We start from the raw sequence: 17,491 nt of genomic DNA, 5'->3' as shown, positions 1-17,491 counted from the left end.
AACAGCAGCAGGGAGTCTGTCCTAGGCCTTCGGGAGAGGAAGGTCTGTCTCCAGAGTTGGGAGACTAGCACCTGGGACAGTGCAGTGCTGGGCAGGCCCAGGGGAGCAGAAGGGAACCCCAGCCCAGTGTCTGCCAGGCTGCAGGCCCTAAGGGGAAGGGCCTAGCCAGTGCAAGGGGCCGAAGGGGAAGAGGCCCAGGGACGTGGACAGACGGAGGGAGAGAAGGAGGGCAGGATGGCTGCCACTAGAGGGTCCCTGGGTTGGGACCCAGAGTAGTGTGTGGGCCTGGGTCTCCCCCTTCCCCCCCATCAGCCATGGGGAGCAGCCATCACTGACTACGCCAGATCCCTGACTGGAGGGATTAGACTTTAGGGTATGTGGTTGTACATGGTGGCTGGGGCGCAGAGAGACTGCTGATCTCACACACACACACACATCCCGGTGTGGATGGACTAAGGGGCACTGCCGGAGGGCAATGGTCCAGAAGAGGACGCCGTGAGCTGGAGAGCGATGCGGGCTCAGACGCCAACAGAGGGCAAGACAATGGGCAGGACACCACCAGGAGAGGGCACTCCACTCGACTGAGCTAATTCCCGGAGTCACCAGCAGGAGGCACTGAAGTGGTGAGTCCCAACCCTGTTACAGAAAGATTCCAAGATTTGCAGTAGAAAAGACCTCAATTCACATTTCTGATTGACCCTTTTACTGCTGAAGCCGACTGTCTGAACCCCCTTTAGTCACTGATGAAGCAACTTCCCAGATGGAAACAGAACTTTTGGAAGATGACAGATTGAAATCTGTTCAGAAGACACAGGGGGATCCTTACTTTCTGGAAATCTGTACCAAAGGACAAATACCCCAACATCAGAGGTGCAGCCCTAAAATTAATCTCAATGTTTGCCTCAACCTATCTTTGAGAGTCTGTTTTCTCAACACTCAAAACATGTGCAAGCATCAATCCATTTTGACAGACAGCCACTTAAGAGAACTGTGAGCACAAGTAAACACAAACCAAACTTTAAAGGAATTGTTGAAAGCAAGGATTGCCAGAAGTCCCACTAAATAAAAGGATACGTTTTTTATTATTATCAACTATGTATGTATAAAATACACATGATCAAATTATATGATGTGTGTGCATTCGCACCCCCTCCCCCCAATCATTACATATTACTATGGCTCTTTGGCAATGTACATTGGCAAATTCTGACTCCTTCTCAGGCTCAAACTGGCTACCCCTATTCTAGCCTCTCTGCTAAATTCAGACCTGGGGCATGACCATCTACCCATAGTCTCTGAAATGCACTTGAAGTTGTATGTGACATTCCCATGAACTTCAAGAGACAAGTACTTGTCACACAGTGCACTAGTATTAGGTGTGCTCTCCACAGGCAGATTGAACTTCTGTCCTGGACACCAAATTCAGGAATAGACACCGCACGTTTCTTAAACCCAGTTTGAGGATCAGGGCCAGGTATTGTTCCCAACAATCCTGAGGGAGATTGGAAAAAGGGAATTTAAGCTCTCTCTATACCTAAACTATACTACTGATCTAAGGACTATTTATTTGAGAAAATATTTCTATATTAAAGTTTAGAAGTCTGACAGCTACGAGAGAGGGCCCTTTGTGTTTGCTAAAGAGGGAGCAAGGGAACTAAGGTAACTGGAGAATGCACTTAGTGTCACATGAGGGTGCTTGCACTCCCCACACCACTTTGAAAGAGGTTTCCACATGGTCACTACTAGTGGAAAAGTCTCACAGTTGGAAATGTACATATATCCTCAGACTCCTATTGGATACTGCAAGATCAGCCTGAGGTATAGGACTTCAAGGCCTGGACCACGGTCAAAATGGCACTTTTGATCTGAAAAAAACAGTGTCTACTTTTACTGTTACTGTTAGATATATTGTGAACTAGAAGGACTAAGAATTCCAGGTTTCTAAGGATAACTAGCATCTGTTTCTAGCCATAACAGTTCAAAGTACATGAAAATTCACATCATGTCCATGTCCCTGTGTCATTTCTTCCCCTGTGCACACATATATGCGCCAACTTCCCCTGTTCCCAGGGGGTGCTCAACACTCACAGGCCCTGGCCCCGCCCCTGCACCACCCGGCCCTCATTCCACCATCTTCCCCCAAGTCCCTGCCCCTGCCCTGCCTCCTCCTCTGAGCGCACCACATCCCCACTCCTCCCCCACTCTCCCAGAAAGTCTTAAGCGCCGCCAAACAGCTGTTAGGCAGCAGGGCAGTGGGAGGGAGGATGAGGAGCGGGGGGGGGTGAGAGGCGAGGCGGGGGGAGCTTGGCTGCCAGTGGGTGCAGAGCACCCACTAATTTTTCCCCATGGGTGCTCCAGGGGTGGAGTTGATGCCTATGTTCATACACTTGAACTCTAACATGATTTAAAAGCCAGGATCTTGAGGACTGTTAGAGCTCACACTTCATGCTGCATGCACCACTGAAAGTTTGTAATCTGATCTTCCAAATAGCAGCTAATATCTGAAGATTAATACATATGCTAACAGGGACAAAATTGAAGTGGTAGCAGCAATGAAAGTAATTATACCTGAATTTTTTTAAACCATTGATAATTGTGGTTTCCCTCCCCCAAAGAAATCCTGAAGTTGTAAAAGTCACTGCTAACTTCATAAGTAATTCCTGTTCTATGAGCCAAGAACTGAAACCGGCCAATTAAATAGATAAAAATATTTAAAGGATCAAGCCTAGTATCTTTATTTACAGTATCTACATTGCAAGAAAGATGCAATGTAAGAATCACTTTCCCTGGACAATTGAGTTTGCCAGAAGTCAGTCAAACATTTCAAATAGTCTTCTCCTGTGAACAAGCTGCATAGCATATATGAAATTACACACATCTGGCTCAATATGATGTGACCAGATGAAACTTTCAATATGCTTAGATGTCAATTAATGGAAATAAAGTGAAATGATGAAAAATAAGTAGTTTTGCTACATTGTTTTGAAAGATTGACAGACCACTGAATCCAATCAACTGGACATTAAGCTCAATTCTAAGCCTGAAGCTATTCAAGTGGCTAACCTGATAAGTGCAGGCTGGTCAATGCATCTAATTAGTGAGCCCTTCTGTCTGAGCACTGACAACCTGTGTAAACAGTGACATGCCAGATGACTGCCAGGAAAAAATAAAAAAGGCACCCAGACAAGTTCAGCTACCTTTAAGTTGTTGGACAAATAAGTTTATATACTGTACCCTTGAGTTAAAGGGACATCACCAATAAAAATATGAGTAGTATTTTTAACTTAGTATTGACAGGACACTTGTAATAGAAAGATAACATGGTAATCTATTTTTCAGTTTCCTTTGAGAATCCTGAATTACTTATGAAGCACTTTGTGTATAGTCACAGTTTCTTGGAATGAGTGAGTCTTTCAAACAGCAACAGGATATACAAAAATTTTGAAAAGGAAAATGAGACTAAAGTCACAAAAGCCAGTAGAGGGACACGTTATACTTTCATCCACTTCTTAAACTGACTAGATTCCAAGCTGGTGTCTCTACTACCTGTCTATAATTCTCATAGGCCTCACATGCTGTTGCATAATACCGACAATTTGAAACAAAGAATAATATGCACAGTAAGGCTAGAAGTTGAGAGTCTAAAACCAGAAAGCAGAGATTATTATCCAGAAATAGAAAAAAAGCCAGAGTCAATACAAGTATATGGAAGTGGTAGGGGATAACTAGAAACTAACTGAGGGTTAATGAAATTGCAGTGAAAGAGGAAACCTGTTCAAACCTGCAGAGACTATTGGAAACAATTCTGTCAAAAACTTCCAAACCACTTTTTAACCACCATATCTTTTTTCTGGGAACTTCACCTGGCTGTAAGTGCTTAGAGGCCGTTTAGCTATGCTGAATGCAGATATTCTAGTCACAAATACATATTGTTCACAGACAATGAAGAAACAGTAGTGTACTGACATGACAAATTTTTAGAAGTTCCGACATGAAATGACAATTTACAAGTAGAGCTTGCTTCACAGAACACTTGTTTGGTAGTATCTGTTTTAGATGTATGTCTACTGAAAGTATATAAAAGTTGTCTTAGACTTTAGGAGACTGCACAATGATCTCCAACCTCTGTGCAGCCAGTGGTCTAGGCTCCCCAGTGCCATGCTGGAACCTCCATATTTATTTGTCAAACAACATTTGCAGAATTTTAAAATAGTGTGTGCAGAATTTTAATTTTTTTGGCACAGAATGCCCTCAGGAGTAGCTACTGAAACCAATAGTGGACTTTGACTACCTGCATCTAAACTGGACAAAGTCACCACCTGACAAGTTTCAGCAATTTCTCAACCATTTAAAGAACTGCTTCTTCATACAATTCTACAGCATACAAATTAATAGTTTCTCCCCTTAGGGCTTGTCTACATAGAAAAAATAACTTCTATAGTTATACTAGTATAACTCCAAGTAGACTCTTATTTACAACAATGGCCTTTTTAGATTTATCTTAATTCCCTTTTGAAGCAAATTAAGCTAAACTGAAAAAAAACCCACTGTTATTGCAAATTATAACATCCATACGGTAAGTTACACTGATAACTATACTGGTATAGTAATGCTGATAACATTTCCCAAAGTAGACAAGCCCTTGTGCCTAGGTAACATAGGAATTGGTTCAAGTAGTAACCATTACATAACTATGACTGTGATTCAGTACGTGTGGAGAAATCCTACCAAAAACTAGTACTGTGAAATGAAACTTTAGGGGATGAAAAAAAGAAAAAAAAAAGATAAAAGAGAAAGGAGTAACAAAACAGCAATAAATAAATAAATAAAAATCACAGGTCAAGTGAAGAACCCAAAATTCTGAACGGTTAAATGTTAACTGACCAGCTATTATTTGAGCTCCATCAAATACTCTATCAAGAATGCCCTGATGCAGGTGTCGTGGTGCCATTTTTTCAGAACTTCATTTAATTGTGTTTCACATTTGTCTCTGTTAGAATAATGCAGTTAAGTAACCTTTTTGTAATTAAGCATAACCTGAGATCTCATGCCTACTGAAGACCATAAAGTCTTACTCTTTTTTGCTGTTAGTGCTTTAAAATAAGCTGACCATTGACACTATTTGATCCATCAACTGACCAGATGTTTTTGGACAGGTCACATGTGCAACCCTAGACTCTGCAAAGAGGGTACCTGAGAATACCAGAGTTGCAGAAAAAATACATATGCAGAAACAGAGGAAGTATGAAGACAAGGACACGACGCAGTATGGTTAAATGACAAGGTTCAAGGATGTTATTTGAGCCAAAGATATAGCCTACAGAATATGGAATTCCAACTCAGTAGCGTAGCTGGGGGGGGGGGGGAAGCGGGGCAGCAGCCACTCCCCCACCAAGCACAAGTGGCGCCTTTTTGATTTTACTCACCCGGGAGTGAAGAAAAAAGAAAAGGCGCCACCCACTGAGGGGCTTTTACTGACAGGACAGCGCTCTGGGTTTTCGGTGGTGGGCCCTTCACTAGCTCCGGGTGTCTTCGGCAGCACTGAAGCTTCATCGCCGAAATACCGCTGAAGACCCGCGGAGCCAGTGGCGCCTTTTATTTTTCCCTCACTCCCCCTGTTCCCTCCACCTGGCTACGCCCCTGCTCCAACTCAAGTGAATCCTACATAACAGGGGTCGGCAACCTTTAAGAAGTGGTGTGCCAAGTCTTCATTTATTCACTCTAATTTAAGGTTTTGCGTGCCAGTAATACATTTTAACATTTTTAGAAGGTCTCTTTCTATAAGTCTATAATATATAACTAAACTACTGTTGTATGTAAAGTAAATAAGGTTTTTAAAATGTTTAAGAAGCTTCACTTAAAATTAAATTAAAATGCAGAGCTCCCCGGACTGGTGGCCAGGACCCAGGCAGTGTGAGTGCCACTGAAAATCAGCTTGTGTGCTGCATTTGGCACGCATGCCATAGGTTGCCTACCCCTCCTATATAAAGTAGAAAGCTATTGCAGGCAACATACAAGATAGAGGTCAGGAGGGAATCTGGGCTTTTTGGTCTAGGACTACTCGTTTCTTCTCATATACCAAAAGCAGTAGCCTAGGATAGAATCCACACATGCTACTAGAACAAACAGAGCAATTAAGAACAATGACCAAGATACCCTCTAAGAACATTTTTTAACACAACATACACATATTGTTTCTAGGCATATACTAAAATAAAGCCAATTAACAAAATGTACAAAATACAAGCTATGAAGAAATTAATACTTCAAGGAATTAGTTGGGAGCAACTGCAAGGATAAAATAGAAAAATGAACACTGGGTAAGAAAAAAAATCGAGTTTTAACATATCAGTATATTAAGATCAATTGGACAAGTGAATGGCAGCATGTGGATAAGAATTCAGGAAATAATCACTTATTAATCACTATGTAGATTATCAATTCACCTTTCACAAAAGGTAAACATTCATCCTCACTCAACTGCCATGTTATTTTTATCTGATTATCTATAATTAGACATTTGAAGATAAAATGGTGGTAATTTGCCTAAAATGCACTTACCTAAAAAATTTTATAAATTTAAAATGTTAATTATACAAGATATATTGGGAAGTGACTGCTACTATGAACTTGTTTGCTCCTAGTAAGAATAATCACTTAACTGTTCTAAAATTAGTAATTTATTTATAGCAAAGAGAGCTAGAGTGCTAGATTACTTAGTAAGATACATACCATAACTATACAGTAAGCAGCAAATTGCTATTAAGAACTATTAAATCTTCAAATCTAAATGCTGGCCAAAGCAGACAAGAGAAACCAATCAAGAAACACCTGCCAGTACACATCAACAGCACACATCTAAGCTTAGACACTTAGATTTGCTTTCTTGTTAAGCACTCTGGCCTTGGCTAAATTGTACTTATTCCTTAAGAAAAAAAAAATCTTCACTATTGTTAACACCAGTACTAGCAAGACAGATGCCCTAGGAGCAAATAATGAACTAGTGGTTGCCAGTAGTTTTACCACCATGACATGTGGACCTCCTCTGAGCAAGTATAGATGACAAGGTAATTTAAAACTCCTGGAGCTTTGTTCACAGTAGGAGTAAGTCTATACAGCAGCTGGGAGGTATGATTCCCAGCTCATGGAGACATGCATGCTTGAGCAGAGCTAGTGTTAGTGCCTAAAAGTAAGTCCGGACACAGCAGTACAAGGCTCAGACTAGCTGCCCAAGTAGAACTCTGCAGATATGCACTCTGCTGGCTAACCTGAGCTGCAGGCTGTGTTGCCACAGCCAGACAGCAATTTTTAGGAGCTAGCTTGAACAGAGTTTGCACATGTATGTCTACTAGGGTTGCCAATCCTCCTGGTTTCACTGGGAGGATCCCAGAATTGGGCTCTATCTCCCAGAGGCTAGTGAAGCCAATTGGAGATTTTAGACCACTAAAAGTCCAGCGATGCAGCAGGGCTAAGGCAGGCTCCCTGCCTGCGCTGGCCCCGCTCCACTCCCAGAAGTGCCCAGCACATCTGTACAGCCCCTGGGGGCAGGGCCGCCCGGGGGGGGACAAGAGGGGCAATTTGCCCCAGGCCCCGCAGGGGCCCCCACAATAGTTTTTCCTTCACTCGCTCCGGGGGCCCTGGAAAACTCTTGCGGGGCCCGGGCCCCCAGAAGCTCCGGGTCTTCGGCAGCAATTTGGTGGGGGAAGGGTCCTTCAGGGCACTTCGGTGGCAGGTCTCGGAGCAGAAGGACCCCCCGCCACCGTATTACCGCCGAAGCAGGGGCCCCCCCACCGCCGAAGACCCCAGGTCCCCTGAATTCTGGTGGCCCTGCCGGGAAGGGGGGCAGGGGAGACAGGAGGTCTGCACATGCTGCCCCCCCATGCCCAAGTGCCAACTCTGCAGCTCCCATTGGCCAGGAACTACAGCCAATGGGAGCTGCAAGGGTGGTGCCTGCAGGCACAGGCAGTGCACTGAGCCCCCTGGTCTTCCCCCCACCAGGCTGCAGGGACGTGCCAGCCACTTCTGGGAGTGGTGCAAGGCCAGGTAGGGAAGCTGCCTTAGTCCCACTGCACTGCCACCTGAGGTAAGAGCCTCCCGGACAGAGCCCACACCCCCCTGCACCCCAACCCCCTTCCCCAGCCCTGAGCCCCCTCCTGGAGCCAGCACCCAAAAGCCCCTCCTACACCCCAACCCCCTCCTGCATCCAAACTCCCTCCCAGAGCTTGCACCCCACACCCTGTTCTGTACCGCAACACCCTGCCCCAGGCTCAACCCCAGCCCACAGCCCAACCTCCTGTCCCAGCCCAGTGAAAGTGAGTGAGGGTAGGGGAGAGCAAGTGGGGGAGGGGGGAAGGATGGAGTGAGTGAGTGGGGCATGGCCTCAGAGAAGGGGGCAGGGTAAGGGTGTTTGAATTTGTGTGATTAGACCATTAGCAACACTAATGTCTATGCAAACTGTAAATCACATCACCCAGCAGCTGTGTAGACATACTCTGCAACTCTGTTACTGTCACCCAGGGAGCTGCACCAAGTGGTTGTTTGTTTTTTTTTAAATACAATAATTAATACACAAAACAGCCTAAAGACTTTTTTTATTTTAAATACCTTAGACCAAGAAAATATTTCAGACAAACTACAATGGATGACCCAAGAGATGGTTCATTTATAATGCAAATTAAACCTAGATTCCCTGACCACTTACACGTTAAAAAACCCTTCAATGATGTTGCAGAGAACCCAATTCTGCTTTACTAGGCTGCCAGCCATGCTCAACCATGTGACTAAGTGAAAAAAAAATTCCTGCATTGTAATACCTTAAATCTAGTCCCTATAAGTATATACCATGTGTTCTTGGTCAGTTGCTAGCTCAGAGATAGCTGCATTTCGGGGATGAGGTGAGCCCCTATAGATCGGTTACATTTGTAAAGTGCTTTAGGATCCTCCTTGGAGCTGAGCGTGGTGTATAAGTGTATGATATTATTATTAGCAACACACCTGAACAGACATCCCGAATTCTAGAGATGTTTGAAATCTGAACCCGGATCAGGCTTTCACAATTCAGCGGGTATGTTTAAAATGGGCCAAGCCAAAACCCTAAATCCAGGCACCCGAAACTTTTTCTCCGTGGAGACAGAGAAGAAGGGGGGGCGGGGGATGGGAGGACGCAAGGGGAAAGTCTCTCAAATTTGGCTTCAGACTTTGCAGCCGTCTGTCGTTCCCAGTGTTCCCGGAGACCCCGCGTCCCGCTGAGGAGCGCCCCGCGCTGCGGCCATGGGGAGCGGAGGCGGCTGGGCACAAAGCCGCGCGTCAGCCCGTTGGCTGCGGCCCCGCTACATCCCCCAGCCGGGGGCAGGCGGGCCCCTCATTAGAAGCGGCTACCGGGCCTGCTCTGCCCTGGGCTCCCGCTAGACAAAGGAAGGAAGCGGGCGAGAGCCCGGGGGCGGCGGGAGCTCCAGCCTAGCCAGCGCCGCTACTGGGCGCACGGGGCCCGGGCCCCGCACCTGCTCCCGGGCCCCAGGGGGAACCGGCCTGACGGGCTGGGAGAGGGCGGGTGTCCCGCGCCGGGGCGGCCTGGCCGAGCGGGGCGCTCACTGACCAGGATCCGCTTGAAGAGGTTGCTCTCCTTGGGCGGCAGCAGCACGGACGGCATGGTGCGCTCGGGCAGCCCGGCCGGTGGGGACAAGACGCGGCGGCTGCAGCGGCGGCGGCGGCTCTTTAACTCATTGGCCTGCGCCGCCCGGCCGGCTCCCCTCGATCTCCGCGAGCGAGCGAGCGCGGCCCTTGTGCGCAGCTGCCGGGGAGGCCTCGCTTCCCAACTGACGCTGCAAAATGGCCGCTGGGATCCCCCCTTGGCGCACGCGCAGATCCTGCTCTATCTCCAGCAGTGTCCCCCCTCCTCCCCGCTGTCAGTCCTGGCCCCGGGGGGGAGGGGGGGAGGCATCCCAGGGGGTAGAGGGATGAGTTTGGCCTCGCCCAGATTTGCCACCAACTCTCGCGATGTTATTATAAATCTCGGGGCAGGTCAGTTTTTGCACCGTTGGTAGCGCTTGTGGTTCAAGAACGCGACCCCCCCCCCCGCTCCCCCAACAAGGCAACACCCCGCCCGGGCAAGGCAAAGGGCCCAAGGCCTGGTTAGTGGACTCCGTGGAGACCTGGGGCTGGCAGTGCAGCGTGGTGTTTGGCTGCGGGGGGCATTGGCAGTGTGTGAGAAGAGAGAGGATGAAAAATCCCATTATTCTGATTATCCTCTTTGCCTTCGTGTCCATTGTCTGGCTAGAACCACATCATCTGAGAACCAGGAAAACCGACTTTCAAAGAGTATAATGCACTTGTCTCTACACAACAGAGTTTGTGTGATTAGTGGCTGCTAAAATCTGGCTGGAATTTAAGGAGAGGATGACAGGCCTAGTAATCAGACAATTATTATAACCTAAGGATGTCATCTAATGTATTCATTCATTTTTCAGGGTTTGACATCAAATGTTAGCTATGTAAAGCTTCCCAGCCATCTCATAAATGTTTGTAAGAGTTAGTATTTGTTCCTGGGCTGGCAGTGGTTCCTTTACCAAGTGAAATGTGAGGCTTGAGTGGCTTGCTGCTGTTGACATAATAAGAATTACCTGTTTCCACATTGAGAACTTTGCTCTTTGAAGTCTGTAGCTTCCCTTGAAGGTGTAGACTGGGGAACTGCTTGTAACTTTAGTGGCTTCACAGATGTAAGTTGTCTCTCAGACTTTCCTGGGAAAGGGAACTATCTGAAGGACAAAGTAACTTTTCCTATGTTTTGTGAGAAACAGTGTAGGTGAGGTAATATCTTTTATTGGACCAACTTCTGTTGGTGAAAGACAAGCTTACATAGAGCTCTTCTTCATTTTAACATAAATTAACATTCAAAAATAGAACTATCAAACCCACAATTTACTACATTGGCTGGCATCCCCTATATAAAGATGAATTTTTTTCTAACTTGTCAAAGAAGATGAATACTTTAACATACACTTCAAACTGTCATAATCATTAGTTTTCCAAAGAACTAGGCCACGGGCTAAAAAAATGCCATTTTCCACACCTTAGTACAGGGATTGGCAACCTTTGGCCCACGGTCCACCAGGGTAAGCCCTTTGGTGGGCCGGGCCGGTTTGTTTACCTGCCACGTCCGCAGGTTTGGCTGATCGCGGCTCCCAATGGCCGTGGTTCGCTGTTCCAGGCCAATGGGGGCTGTGGGAAGTGGCACAGGCCGAGGGATGTGCTGGCTGTGGCTTCCCGCTGCCCCCATTGGCCTGGAGCGGTGAACCGTGGCTAGTGGGAACCGTGATCGGCCAAACCAGCGGATGTGGCAGGTAAACAAACTGGCCCGGCCCACCAGGGCCTTAGCTTGGTGGGCTACAGGCCGAAGGTTGCCCATCCCTGCCTTAGTACAATATCCTACTCACATGCAACCCCCATTCCAAAATAGGAGTTAAAGTTGATGTTTGCCTACAGTGGACAAAGACCATATTAGTAGCTTGGCATCCTGACATAATAGCCAACCTGTCCATTCTGACAGATGGCTGTCAACATAGAGGGGGCTGCACCTAAGATGAGAGCATCATTAGGTTGTTAATACCCTAATGGGGCATTACAGGCGCTGGATCTGAAAACTGGGGAGGATTGTGCTATGTATATTTCTGTCTTTCTGTCTCTGGAGAGAAGAAAAGTGAATTTTAGGTTGAGTGCATTACATTCTCGTTTTTAGGGATTGAAGGAAATATGGGCTACATTTTGTATGAAACTAGAAGAGAAGATACACACCATGAACTAGTCATACATGAATAATAAAATATTGCCTTTCCTGGGAGATTTTTATTTATTATTTTTTTTAGAGACTGCTCTGGAACAACCACAGCCCAAGCCATATGGCTATACTTTCCCCCTACAGTTATTCAGCATGTAGAAATTCCCTATAGGAGGTGAGCTCAATCTTTTTATGCTCCCCCAGAGGATTAACAAATTTCACCAGCTCCAAATAACTCATAAGAACATAACTTAAGAACATAAGAACGGCCGTACTGGGTCAGACCAAAGGTCCATCTAGCCTAGTATCCTGTCTACCGACAGTGGCCAATGCCAGGTGCTCCAGAGGGAGTGAACCTAACAGGTAATGATCAAGTGATCTCTCTCCTGCCATCCATCTCCTGACTCAATCAGCTCTTCCTCATTTCCACAAGTTATGTTCCACCTACAGTCCAACCTCCCACAAAAAATAGCAAAAGAGGAACAGCTGGTCTGAGGTCATTAGGATCATAAGAATGACCATACTGGGTCAGACAGCATCTGGTGCCAGATGTTTCAGAGGTAATTAACAGAACAGGGCAATTATCAAGTGATCCATTCCCTGTCATGCAGTCCCAGCTTCTGGCAGTCAGAGGTTTAGGGACACCCAGATCATGGGGTTGCATCCCTGACTATCTTGGGCGATAGCCACTGAGGGGCCTATATCCTCCATGAATTTACCTAATTCTTTTGTGAACCTTGTTATACTTTAGACGACTTCACATCATCTCCTGGCAATGAGTTCCACAGGGTGACGATGTGTTGTGTGAATAAATGCTTCCTTATGCTTGTTTTAAACCTGTGGCATATTAATTTCATTGGGTGATCCGATTCTTGTGTTATATGAAGGGGTAAATAACACTTCCTTATTCACTTTTTCCACACCATTCATGATTTTATAGACCTCTATCATATCCTCCTAGTTGTCTCTTTTCTAAGATGAACAATCAGTCTTCTTAATCTCTCCTCATAGGGAAGCTGTTTCATACCCCTAATCATTTTTGCTGTCCTTTTCTGTGTCTTTTCCAATTCTAATATATGTTGCTTGAGATGAGACAACCAAAACTGCACGCAGTATTCAAAATGTGGGTGTACCATGGATTTATATAGTGACATGATATTTTATGACTTATTATCTGTCCCTTTCCTATTGTTTCCTAGCATTCTGTTAGCTTTTTTGACTGTCACTGTACACTGAGCAGATATTTTCAGAGAAATACCCACTCCAAAATCTCTTTCTTGCGTGGTAATAGCTAAATTAGACCCTATACTTTTGTATATATAATTGGGATTATGTTTTCCGATGTGCATTACTTTGCACTTACAAACATTGAATTTATCTGCCATTTTGTTGCCCAGCCATCCAGTTTTGTAAGATCTGTTTGTAACTCTTCACAGTCTGCCTAGAACTTAACTATCTTGAGTAATTTTGTATAGTCAGCAATTTTTGCCATCTCACTGTTCACCCGCTTTTCCAGATCATTTAAGAATATGTTGAAGAACACAGGTTCCAGGACAGATCCTTGGGGGACCCTGCTATTTACCTCGCTCCATTGTGAAAAAGGACTGTTCTGCCCTGGAGTCTTAAAGGCCCAGATTCTCAGAGGTATTTAGGCTCCTAATTTCCCTTCATTTCAATGGGAGATAGGCGCCTAAATACCTTTGAGGATCTGGGCTAAAGGAGCTATATACTTCGTCATAGAAGGAACTAGGATTTAGATTTATTTTAGTTCAAAGCCTGTTTTTCTTTCTTTTATTTTTCATTTTTCAACAACTGTTTTTTATTTTATTATTTTTAGCATATGCCTTTACATCAGGCTGCTTGAAAAGTGACTTAACTCAAATTTGTATACAAAATAAATATGTTAAAAGAATGTAAATGTTGAAAAGTCTATCACGCAAAGATTAGTAAATGAAGAATTAACATTGCCTATGGAATTTTAATTTGGCCCATTTGTGGGAATGCATTTTGCTACTTTCTGTAATTATATGATAACTAGAGCTTCTCAATTAAATAAAAAAAAATTAATATGGGCAAAACAATGTAATTTTTTCCTAATCTCATTCTTGGAAAGAGGTTCAAAAATTCAACCTCAGGCAGATACCTGAAGCAAAATTTCAGCTCAAACAGTTTAAGTTTGGCAAAGGCATAAGCAACTTAAAGCAGAGTCTTACAATGGAAAATGTTAAGCAACCTTAACTATAGGTCATGCTACCAGTTCCATTTGCAATAATGTCTTACTGTTCCTTCGTATTATTATTTATTAAACGTACCCTGTATATTTTTGTGTGTTTTAAATAAATATTTAGTTTGTAATAATATAGATCAGGGGTCGGCAACCTCTGGCACGCAGCTCGCCAGAGTAAGCACCCTGGCGGGCTGGGCCAGTTTTTTTACCTGCTGCGTCGGCAGGTTTGGCTGACCGCGGCTCTCACTGGCCACAGTTCGCTGTTCCAGCCAATGGGGGTGGCAGGAAGCCATGGCCAGTACACCCCTCGCCTGCGCCGCTTCCTGCCACCCCCATTGGCCTGGGAGGGCGAACCATGGCCAGTGGGAGCCGCGGTTGGCCGAACCTGCTGACACGGCAGGTAAACAAACTGTCCCGGCCTGCCAGAGTGCTTACCTTGGCGAGCCGCGTGCCAGAGGTTGCCATCCCCTGATATAGAGGTCTAGTAAAACATTTATTGCTAGTAAACTCTGTTTATATTAACTGACTACCAACAATGAAGTGATGTTGTGAAAATAGCTTGGAGACAGGTATCAGTTAAGTAAGATGCACAGTAACATTTTCCCAGAATTACTGTATTTAGTTAGACAAGGTGTGTGAGGTAATATTTTTTATTGGCCCAACTTCTGTTGGTGAGAGAAACAAGTTTTTGAGCTTATACAGAGCTCTTCTTCAGGTCTGGGAACCTAAATAAGTGTCACTGCTCATGTCGTGGAGTTTCCATTTCAGATGTTAAAATTCAGTATCTTTCATTATTGTATGCGGTGTTGTAGTCGTGATGGTCCCAGGGGGTCGTGATGGTCCTTAGATAGAGAAGATGGGTGAAGTTATATCTTCTTTTGACCAATTTCTGTTGGTGAGAAAGACAAAGCTTTTGAGCTTTTCTCAGGTCTGGGAAACTAATGTCACAGTATACACCAATCATGTTGTTATGCTGGAGGTTGGGCGGCTCTCAGAAAAGTGTATTTTTGATCTATGAAGCTGATGGACATGCTAGCCACCTTCTCTTCTGGCTAAATGAGGGAACAATTAAATGCCCTTTGTTTAGGGTTGCAAGCAACCTCTTCAATTGTTGGTAAAGGTAACCTCAAGGCTCCACACCCTGCCCTGCGGCTTCCAACAAGGCCCCACCCCTGCTCTGCCTCTTTCCCCAAGGCCCCACCCCCATTGCTCGCGCCCCCCCCCCCGTCACTCACTGGATCCTCTCAAGGAGCATGCCTGCAGGTAGGAGGTGGCACCAACTGAGCAGGGGTTGGTGCAGTTAATGACCTAGCACCTACCCCCACCCCATGGTAAGCAGACTTTTGGTTCAGGTGCCATTTAGGGTTACTGGGTCCACTTGTCGACCAGACTTTCCAGTTGAAAACCAGGCACCTGGCAACCCTAAATGGCACCTGGACACAGAAGCCAAAAACCGGACTTTCTGGGTATAACCTGGATGGGTGGCTACCCTACTTTTGTTTAGTGATAGAAAAAACAATGGAAGCCACAAAGACTAGACACACTACAAACACTAGGGCTGGGGATTGATTTGGTTGCAGCTGTGTGTCTATGTTAAAAACAAAAAACAGCCGGAGAACAGAAAGAAATGAGAGGTAACAAGAGACGAACTTATAGCATGTCCTTGAAAAAGCCAAGAGAGAACTTCTTGGGCAGAGTGCTGGCTGGAAAGGCTTGAAATTGTAAGCAAGGAGATAGCCTCCTATCATTTGAGCCTACTGTGTTCAGAGAAACAGGACTTTGTACACATTCTTTATAAATAAACAGGATTGCATCAAATAAATACCTGATTCTATCATCAGTATCTCCACCTGATGGAAACAACCCACAAGGCCCCGAATATTGGCTAACTGTTCTGATCAAAAGGGGGTAACAATATATCAATATATAAATGATAATAAACTTGTAATTGTGCCTAGTGAATCATTTGATTTCAAAATATATTAACATAAACCAGTATCTGTATAAATGATGAAGTATGGCTGTATGCCTGTATTTGCGTGGAGCCTCATGGATGTCAGTGGGTCTCAGCGGAGGCACAGAAGTCCACCAAGTCAGAACAGGTTGTGAGACAACACTTTACGTCAGTGCCTAGACAACAGCAGAAAGAGAAGGGTTCTCTAATTCACTGAGACTGCAAGGCAGTGGCCCCAAACTGTGGGGTGCACCCCATAGGGAGGCACAAAGGAACATTTAGGGGGCGTGACAGGGCCTGGGTCAGCCTCCATGGGGATTGGAGAGGGAGCGCCACATAGCCATGCCCCGCTTCCAGCCCTGCCTCCAGCCTCGTCTCCACACCTGGCCATGGCCTAGCCGTGTCTCTGCTCCCAGGCCCTGCCCTACCTGAGCCCCCGGCCCCAGCCTTGGCTTCCAGCCATGGTTCCGTTCTCGCCCCCACTCCAAGCCTCAGCCCCTGGCAGCGGGTCAGTTCCCGGCCCTGCCCAGCTCCTGGCCCCAGACCCATTCCTAGCTGCGGCCACAGCCCTGGCCCCCTTAACCCTGTCTGTGTCTCCCCCCGGGAGCTGCGGCCCTGTTTTGGACCTGGCTCCCAGGGGGACGTGGACAATGGTAAAGGGGGCACAACCCTGAAACGTTTGGGGACCACTGCTATAAGGTATATAAGCATACAGAGATCTATGTTTCTTTTATACATGTCTAATTTCCATTTACGGTAACTGGCGCTCATGAATGCCTATGGAAAAATTAATTGACACCATATTTAATAATTTATTAAACGTTCTGGCATCTTTTTATATTACATAAAGAAAGTGTTTCCCTTTTTTATACTACTTTCCCCCTTGTCAACCAGGCTTAATAAAAAATGAATCATGTTTGCTTTTAATTAAAGGTTTACATTATTATTATATTCACATGTAATAACTATTGTTGACTGCCACTGAAACTGATGTAATTTTTGTTGGCATTACTTCTGATTTTAAAGCGAGTTTAGTAATTTATAAATTTGAGTGCATGAGCTGTTTGTGACTTTCATCTAATTTAATAATAACCTTTATTTACTTGTCCAAGATTTTAAGTGTTAAATCATATTTTAATGTGAGAAGATAATTTGATTATTTAAAATCATCAACGTCTAAGGCACATTCCGACAAATGTAGGGTTTAGGAGGACAAATTCTGTGAGATACAAATGCAAGCTGAATCCCTTCCCAGAATTGGCAGTTTCTGATAAACTGTTTACTTAAAAAATTCCTGACCTGCAGTACCCATAAACCAACAAGTCAAATAAAAACCTGAAATGGATTATTCTTTGAAAACGCACGATTTTTAGTCAACTTCATGATTTTTAAGGACCTGACTCATGATTTTTGAATAGTTGCATTTGGCAATATTGAATTCCACACAAATGATGAAAGGATGCATTTTATTTATATCGTTGTGCCAGCTGCTACACAATAAGGACCTTGGCTGGGGCTCTTGATCACTGCCACAATA

At 45.1% G+C, this 17,491-nt stretch overlaps 1 protein-coding gene across 2 annotated transcripts in view; it reads right to left on the bottom strand.

Moving 5' to 3' along the window:
* Positions 1–9,830, bottom strand: part of NAA16 (N-alpha-acetyltransferase 16, NatA auxiliary subunit) — a 99,096-nt gene extending 89,266 nt beyond the window's left edge. The window contains exon 1 of one of the 2 annotated variants that reach the window (XM_045012663.1): positions 9,596–9,830. In XM_045012663.1, coding sequence (XP_044868598.1) covers positions 9,596–9,649 — 54 coding nt within the window. In that variant the 5' untranslated portion in view covers positions 9,650–9,830. The remainder of the gene's footprint in view (positions 1–9,595) is intronic. The other variant, XM_045012642.1, reaches the window with a different exon arrangement.
* Between the last annotated feature and the right edge of the window lie 7,661 nt (positions 9,831–17,491).

The sequence above is a fragment of the Mauremys mutica genome, chromosome 1 (genome assembly GCF_020497125.1).
Source record: "Mauremys mutica isolate MM-2020 ecotype Southern chromosome 1, ASM2049712v1, whole genome shotgun sequence".
Classification (NCBI taxonomy): domain Eukaryota; kingdom Metazoa; phylum Chordata; order Testudines; family Geoemydidae; genus Mauremys; species Mauremys mutica.
Note: the sequence above shows the minus strand (reverse complement) of the source record. Positions and strands in the feature narration are given on the sequence as shown.